Below are 8,536 nucleotides of genomic sequence, written 5' to 3'. Positions count from 1 at the left end.
CTTATACTGATTTAAATGGCTAAGATCAAATACTCAAGTGACAGCACATGTTGGTGAGATGTGGAACAAAGAGAACACTCCTCCATTGCTGGTGGGAGTGCAAACTTGTACAACCTTTTCTCAGAAAACTGGGAAATTTTTTACCTCAAGACACAGCTATACAACTCCTGGACATATAGCCAAAAGATGTTCCTCAATTCCACAAAGACGCTTTATCACCTATGTTCATAGAAGCTTTATTCATAAAAACATTGAACTGGAAACAACCTAGATATTCTCAACTGAAGAATGGATAAAGAAAATGTAGTACATCTACACAATGGAATACTATTCAGCAATTAAAAACAAAGACATGAATTTTGCAGGCAAATAGATAATCTTGAGAATATCATCCTGAGTGTTGTAACCTAGTCCCAAAAGGACAGGCATGGTATCTATTCACTTATAAGTGGATATTAGCCATAAAATATAGGATACCTATGCTTCACTCCATAGACCAAAAGAAGCTAAGCAAGAAGGTAGGCACAAGTAAATATGCTTGAATCTCACTTAGAAGGGAGGATAAAATATTCATAAGAGGCAGATGGAGGGAGGGAACTGGATGGGAGGGGAGTGGGGGAAAAATGGGGGGATCAGGATCAGATGTGCGGAGGAACAGAGGGATGGTCAGATGACCATGAGAATGAATGGAAATCTTCAACTGATGGGGATGGAGAGGTAGGCTACTTTTACAGGAAGAGAAAGAGACCTGGTATAAGGGAAGTGCCCTAGATTCAATGGGAGTGTCCTTAGCTATGACTCACAGCATTAGGGATATGGAACCTGAAGAGGCGACCTCCTGAAGCTAGACAGAAACCCCAATGTAGCAATAGGAACATGAACCCTCCCACAAAAGTTTCCATACAAAATTTATCCTGTCTACAATAAATGCAAGGACAAGAGATATAACAGAGACAGAGGGAATGGCCAAACAACAATCAGCCCATATTGAGACACATACCATGGCCAAACACCAATCCCTGATACTATTTAAATGGTACTCTGATTTGTTTGCAGACAGGAGTCTTGCATGCCTGTCCTCTGTGAGGTTCCACCCTGCAGCTGATTCAGACAGATGCAGACACCCACAGCCAGTGAATGAAGCTTGGGGACTCTAGTGGAAGAACAGGAGGAAGAATTGTGGTATCTAAGTGGATACAAACTTCACAGAAAGACCAACAGAGTCAACTAACTGGACCCTTGGGGCTCCCTCAGAGACTGAACTATCAATTAAAGAACATACAAAGACTGGACCTAGGCCTGCTTGCACATAAGTAGCAGATGTGTAGCTTGGTCTTTACTTGGGTTCCAAACAACTGAAGTGGGAGCTATCATTATTAATTATCAAAAAAGCTCTTGCCTGTTTGTGGGATATGTTCTTCTAGCCAGGTTTACTTGTCTGGCCTCAGTGGGAAAGGATGCATATAGCCTCACAGAGACTTGATGTACCAGCATTGGGGGATATGCAGGGGGATCCCACCTGCTCAGAAGAAAAGAAGAGGGGTGATGGGGGAAGGATTGTTAGAGGGGTGACTGGGAAGGGTGAAGTTAGCAGGATGTAAAATGAGTAAGTAAAAAATAATATATAAAAATAAGCAAAAGAAAAGAAAGAAAATAGAGCCTTCATAGTGTGAGAAAATCTTTGGCAGTTGCACCCCTGACAGATTAATATCCAGAATACACAAACCACTCAAAAATATGAAGAACAAGAAAATAATAAACTGAATTAAAATGGATAAAAGACTACATAGAGAGTTCTCAAAAGAAGATAATCAAATGTCCAATACACAGTTTTTCAAGTATTCAACATCCCTTACCTCAGGGTAATCAAAATGAAAATTAACTTGAAATTCCATTTTATTCAATAAGGAAAGGTCATCAGAAAGAGAGCAAATGTCAACAAGAATTGGCAAGAGACCTTGTTCACTGTTGACCATGACACATCTCTACAATGACACTTTGTAGGGGTTAAAAATAAATCATTGGCACATAAAATTACACAAATCTTGAATTATGAATGCCACCTCTAACCTTGTGATCAATGGTCAACTCATTCAACATGGAATTATAAAGTAATCTCACATTTATGGAGAGGGTTTGGATAATAATGGTAGTATGCACAATTAATGTTTTCATGGGAAAGTAAAAAGGCAAAATGAGTGAACAGGCATGGGAACATGGACTGCTTTCCTATTATCTTGAGGAAGCCTTAAACATGCCATCTGCTTGTCATATTCCTGTCTTTTTCACATATTGCCATGAACAGAATGTTGGATGATGAAGTTTAATTTTTTCAGAAAGTGGTATATCTGCACTGAGTCTTCTCATGGGTAGTCTGTCATGTTAAACTGACATGCTTTCCTTTGGAAGCTCCCCAGTCTGTGTGGTTTTTGATAATCTCATGTTGCTTAAAATCTACCATAGGATGGGCTGTAGACATGGCTTGGCCATCAAAGACTATCCTCACATCCAAAAATGTTTAAAAAATAATGTTTGTGTAAACTTTTGTTTTGCATGAGATACTTTAAGTCATTTATAATCAGAAAAGGTCCAGATAATTTGGAATAGTGTTCTGTCTCCCTTCTTTCCTTTCCCTGCTAACAAAGTGAGCTCCAGTCAACAGAAGCCATATTCATTACCTGAATATGGAATCTTCCCATGTTTTTTGGCTTTCTTACTAGTGCTATTTTTAATTATTTTTACTTGTTGTCCTGTTTAAATTCTACCTTCTCTTAAGTAGAGGATAAAATAATCAGTGGCCATAATTGGTTTCCAGCTAGAGATCCCTGTAGTAAATTGGTCTGAGAAAGGTCCTAAGTAATTACTATGCCTTACTTAATGAGTTGTACATGATCTGGACTCCTCTGAGATGCTGGGCACTTGAGGCTCAGGGATGGCAGGAGGATGTGTGCAGGGATGGTGCAGATAGGTGATTGGTACAGAGGCTGCTAGTCCTGTGTCTGCAAATAAAATGAAGGTGAACAGAATCATCAACCAGAAACTAGGACTTGACCTCAGGAGAAATAAGCAGGTGTGTTTCTATGAATCCAAATGAATTTCCAGCATGATGCAGGACAGTTTTTCAGGTACAATAACATTCTTTTCCCTGTCTTCCAAGATGTCACCACACTGTACAAGTATTAGTTTCATGGTCCTCATGTAACAGCCTTCATATTGGTGGGTTCATTATAATTATTGATTATATTTTTTTCTTTCAGTATCATACCATTTCATCATAAGAGCAGCCCTGTGAGATGGAGTTCACAGCTGCTGTGCTGAAGGGTAGTTTACTATATCTTATCTTGTAGGATCTTAGCAAACTCTTAACAATATCCTCCCCATGATGAGGATTCTTCATGAGTTCACAAACCTCTGTTTTACTTGTATTGTATGAGATTATTCCTAAATGCAGTCCATCAAAAGTGACATTTTTTCCAGGGCATGAATAAAATGTTTATTGAATTCAACATAAAACAAGTGGTTGATACTCTAGAGGGCAATAATAAATATCTATATAAAATTAGAGGACACTAATGAACAGAATTTCCAAAAATGAAATACTTGGATAATGAAAACAAATAAAGAAATACTTGTTACCTTCAAACAAATCAACTCAAAAGACAAATTAGAAAATAAACCAGGTTTTCATAAAGAGATTACATATTGTTGAAAACAGAAGTTCAAAACTAGCTTGTGAAAAATGGGAACTGGATATAAAGGTTTTGCCATAAAGTAGTTTTAGAGTTTGTCAAAAGTGACATTTATATCATCAAAGTGTTTGAGTAAATGTATAATGAGACCTACTCAACAAAACTCAGTGATTCTACAGGATTCAAGATGATACACAGATGTAGCAAATGTTAGAAACATATCTCTTGTGATCATCCTGTGCCGTTTAATTTAAGAACTGTGGTTTTAACATCTAAAGAAGGCATGAAGTCCATCAGTCCATCAGTGGTAAGAGCTGATGGTGATTTCTCTGGATTCTGATCTTTGTACACATGCATACAAAACACAAATGCATTGCTCATTTACTGAAGAAGCAGAAACTGAGCTTGGTGGCCCATTTCTGTCATTCCAGTGCTCAGGGAGGAGATTCTGGAGTGTTGTTTTTTTTTTTTTTTTTAAGGCAGTCTGGGATACCGAAGGAGAGCATCTTTTTAAATAGTGCATAATATTTTTTTCCTATATGGTTTTCCCTCTGTAATGTTTATCCACGATGCCTTAAGTGTACAAGCTCTGACTATAGCTGGACTAAATACTGTCAGTCTGTGAAGCTGCAAGCATTCATACTAGGCTGTAACATTTAGAAATCTTACTAAAATCTATTGATGTCCTGTATTGTTAACTTTGAGATGTATTATGGATTCAAATTATACATTGTTGTCAGGAATCACAGTGTGTGTGTGTGTGTGTGTGTGTGTGTGTGTGTGTGTGTGTGTGTGCTCCCATTCATGTGTCTTCTGATATAGACTGATGTTAAAGACTGATATGGCCAATATATGAAGAATTATCTAAAACACTGGAATCCCTGAGAAGAGTGGAGGTTAGAGAGTTGTATCTAAGGGAGAAGATGCAAACTTCTTCTGTAGAGAACTATATTCTTCATCTGATTGGATGATGTTCATCATGGGATGGAGTATTTCTAGTTTACTCAAAGTCCACACATTTTAATAATATTTAGAGAATTTCTGCATATCAAATAGGATTATTTAAAATTAGTATTCAGCTTGACCCATTTGATTCATAAATTAAATTAACTACCATATATAGAATAAATTTCTTAGAAATAATTCAAATGAAGACTCAGAGTAATTTTGATACTTCTTCATTTTATAATTTATAAACACTTCATCATATCTGTGTTCTGCATCAAAATCAATTACATTTTGAAGATTAAAGCATATGGATATGATCTTTAGTCATATTGATACTTCTGAGAAGTGAAACATATGATTAACCCTAACACTGAAAAAAATACAGTAAACCTCTCATACCCATGATAGAGTGTAAAATTTAGTATTAAGTATTCAAGTATTTATATTCAAATGGTAATTTTTCTACAATTGAGGTTGACCAAATCTGTATCAGTTTGAGCTTTAGGGAACAAATCTTTACTGGCCAAATTCATACAACATGATATAAGTATTGACCCTAGTTGGAGATTATGAATGATTGTAAACAACCAAATGGAATGCAGGTGACCTTCTCTGCATATACTTTACAACTGGTGGGAAGATAGTTTAAAGCCATAAATCAAAGTGTTAGGTATGTGGGATATAAGTATAGGATGCTATGAGGCATGGCTGAGGTCTTACATAGTATAGGAGGACAGGGTAAGTTTAGCTGTGTATTTGACAAGCAATAACTGTTACATATGAGTGAGGATGAACCAAATGAAAGGGAAACAGAGGGAGGAAGTGAGAGGCAAGAGAACCAACAACTCTGTTGTAAACATATTGACCCCAGCATTGAATGATGAGAGGAAAGCATGTGGGAATGTATAGAATGTACTGCCGACACCATTCAAAGCTGTGAGATAACAAAAGAGCATTTGTGTCCCTGATAGGAGCTTTGTCCCTATGCTCATAGAAAGAGTGGTGATCTGAAGAATAAATCAGAAAAGATGTGAAGGAACTCCTCTGTTAGAATGCCACAGTGTAAACGAAGCATGTTGAAGGAGAAGAGAAGGGTCACAAGACAGAACAAGGACATGTCTGAGTCTGCCTCTGTATTCCAGTAAAGACAAGGTGAGGTCCTGATAAATGGATAAAATCTCACAGAGAAGAATGGATTTAATAGAATGGAGGAGAGACTTTGTAGAATGTGCAACAGTAGCTCAAGTTAAGGATAGAATGAATCAATCTAAAATCAGATTTCTGATGAAGCTCTTATTGGCTTTGTTGTTCTATGGGAGACTGGAATGGTAGGAGAACAAGGAATGCTTTGGGAAATAATAAAGTGACAGCATGAATTTCACATGGGGCTTTTGAGATTGATACCTGTCATACATGCAATGAAAAGAAGATGATTGGTTAACAGTGAAGCAGGAAGCTGTATATTACAGGGACATACAGGTCTGATTTTGAAACTGTAATATAACACATTGGAGTATACAAGATTTTCTTGAAACTTAAATTGTGTTGACAAAGTTCATCCAAATTCATTAATAACATCAAACATAAATCACATAGAGCAAATTATAAACAACAATTGAGCAGGAAGCAAGAACGAGAAAAATTAGTCCATTTTTTTCATCTCAGTATAAGTGCATAGAACTATTTGGAAAATAATTGGGGATAAAAATGTGTTAAAGAAAAGCTAAGAAAAATGTTAATAATTTGAATGATTGATTGGTTGTATAGAATATATTCCCTAGATATATGTTGATTTTTTTTTTATTTTAAAGGATATGATATTTTCTCATTGGGATACTGGAGAAGAAGAATGATAATGAACAACCAGACTGTCATCACACAGTTTCTCCTCCTGGGCCTGCCCATCCCCCCAGAGCACCAGCACCTGTTCTACGCCCTGTTCCTGGCCATGTACCTCACCACCATCTTGGGAAACCTCATCATCATCATCCTCATTCTACTGAACTCCCATCTCCACACACCCATGTACTTGTTTCTCAGCAACTTGTCCTTCTCTGACCTCTGCTTTTCCTCTGTCACAATGCCCAAGTTGCTCCAGAACATGCAGAGCCAGGACACATCCATCTCCTATGCAGGTTGTCTGACACAAATGTACTTTTTTGTTCTTTTTGGAGGCCTGGAAATCTTCCTCCTTGTGGTCATGGCCTATGACCGCTATGTGGCCATCTGCCTTCCCCTTCACTACACCAGCATCATGAGTCCCAAGCTCTGTATGTGTCTGGTGCTGCTGTCCTGGGTGATTACCATGCTGTATTCCATGTTGCACACTCTACTCTTGGCTAGGTTGTCATTCTGTGAGGACAATGTTATCCGCCACTTTTTCTGTGACATATCTGCCCTGCTCAAGTTGGCATGCTCTGATATTTATATAAATGAGCTTATGATATTTATCTTGGGAGGGCCCTTTACGGTCATCCCATTCTTACTCATTGTTGTGTCATATGTACAAATTGTCTCCTCCATTCTAAAGGTTTCATCTTCTCGGGCCATCCACAAGGTTTTCTCCACCTGTGGATCCCACCTGTCTGTGGTCTCACTGTACTATGGAACAATTTTTGGTCTGTACTTATGTCCATCAGCGAATAACTCTACTGTGAAGGAAGCTTCGATTGCCATGATGTACACAGTGGTGACTCCCATGCTGAACCCTTTCATCTACAGCCTAAGGAACAGAGATATAAAGGAGGCCCTTATAAAAATTCTTATCAAGAAAATATCTTTATAATGGCAACAGTGATGCCATCCTCTGCATTAAATGTGTGATTCTAGATAAACATTAAGTAAAAGCCAATGTTTTATCAGATTCTATTCCTTACATTCTTTTTATTATTATGGAAAATAGATTCTTCTCTCATACAATACATGCCAGCCACAGTTTCTCCTCCTTCCACACCTCTTTGTTTCTCCCCCAAATGTATTCCTTTTCCCTTTCGTCTGCTGAAAAGAGCTGGCCTCCAAGAGAGGACAACTAAACACCACAAAACAAGATACAGTATATATGTATATATATCCTCATATCAAAGATGACTAAGACAACACAATGAAAGAAAAAACTCTTAAGATCAGGCAAAAGATTCAGAGATAAACCTGATCCCACTCTTTGGAGTCCCACAAAAACACGAAGCTAACAATCCTAACATATAGGCAGAGGGCCTGGTAGAGACCACTGCAGGACCCCTGCTTGTCTTTTTCAGATTTTGGCAGCCCATGTGAACCACTGATAGTACGGAACCATGTTCTCCTGGAGTATTCCATCCCCTTAGATTTCTACAATTTTTCCTCCCCATCCAGAAGTTTCCCCCATCTCTTAGGTGAGGAACCCAGTAGAGACTTCCAATTTGAACTCTTTCTGCATGTTTGGGTATGGGTCTCTGCATTTGCTCCCATCTGATGCCAGAAGAATTCTGTCTAATAACAACTGTACTATTGTCCTAGCCCTTGGCCCCTCAGCATGGTGCTTGGAGGTAAGAGATAAGGAGTGGAATCAATGACAGAAACTCTGGGAGCCAGGTAAGAAATGGACGCAGACTCATTTATTGTAGTAGTGAGGAATGCCTTTATGCCCTCTGCCCATGTCCCCTCAGTCTGTAACTGCTTGTCCCATACAGCTGGAACCAGACAATTGGCTATGCTGGTCACAAGCTCTGTCTTTGTTCATCTTCCAGTATCAGGCAGGTTCTGGAGTTAGTAAATATGAAAGCACCTGCTGCACTTGCATGGGCCATTGCAGACTGCTAGTCAGAACATGCCAACTCACTCCTTCTACATATTCACTCTTTTTCTTTTTAAAGTTGGCAGCTCAGTGGGAGCCAGAGTTCTATGCTCTGACCTTATTGACT

At 38.4% G+C, this 8,536-nt stretch overlaps 1 protein-coding gene across 2 annotated transcripts; it reads left to right on the top strand.

Annotated features, from left to right (window-relative positions):
• Positions 1–2,968: 2,968 nt before the first annotated feature.
• LOC117701894 (olfactory receptor 1468-like) lies at positions 2,969–7,441 on the top strand. 2 transcript variants are annotated; one of them, XM_076706317.1, is made up of 3 exons: positions 2,969–3,070; positions 5,609–5,789; positions 6,449–7,441. In XM_076706317.1, the coding sequence occupies exon 3, from the start codon at positions 6,487–6,489 to the stop codon at positions 7,420–7,422; it is 936 nt and encodes a 311-aa protein (XP_076562432.1). In that variant the 5' UTR covers positions 2,969–3,070; positions 5,609–5,789; positions 6,449–6,486; the 3' UTR covers positions 7,423–7,441. The 2 variants fall into 2 exon arrangements, with proteins under 2 accessions (XP_076562432.1, XP_034349196.1); XM_034493305.2 differs by having other exon boundaries at positions 3,050–3,125.
• The last annotated feature ends 1,095 nt before the right edge of the window (positions 7,442–8,536 follow it).

The sequence above is a fragment of the Arvicanthis niloticus genome, unplaced genomic scaffold (genome assembly GCF_011762505.2).
Source record: "Arvicanthis niloticus isolate mArvNil1 unplaced genomic scaffold, mArvNil1.pat.X pat_scaffold_313_arrow_ctg1, whole genome shotgun sequence".
NCBI lineage: Eukaryota > Metazoa > Chordata > Mammalia > Rodentia > Muridae > Arvicanthis > Arvicanthis niloticus.
Note: the sequence above shows the minus strand (reverse complement) of the source record. Positions and strands in the feature narration are given on the sequence as shown.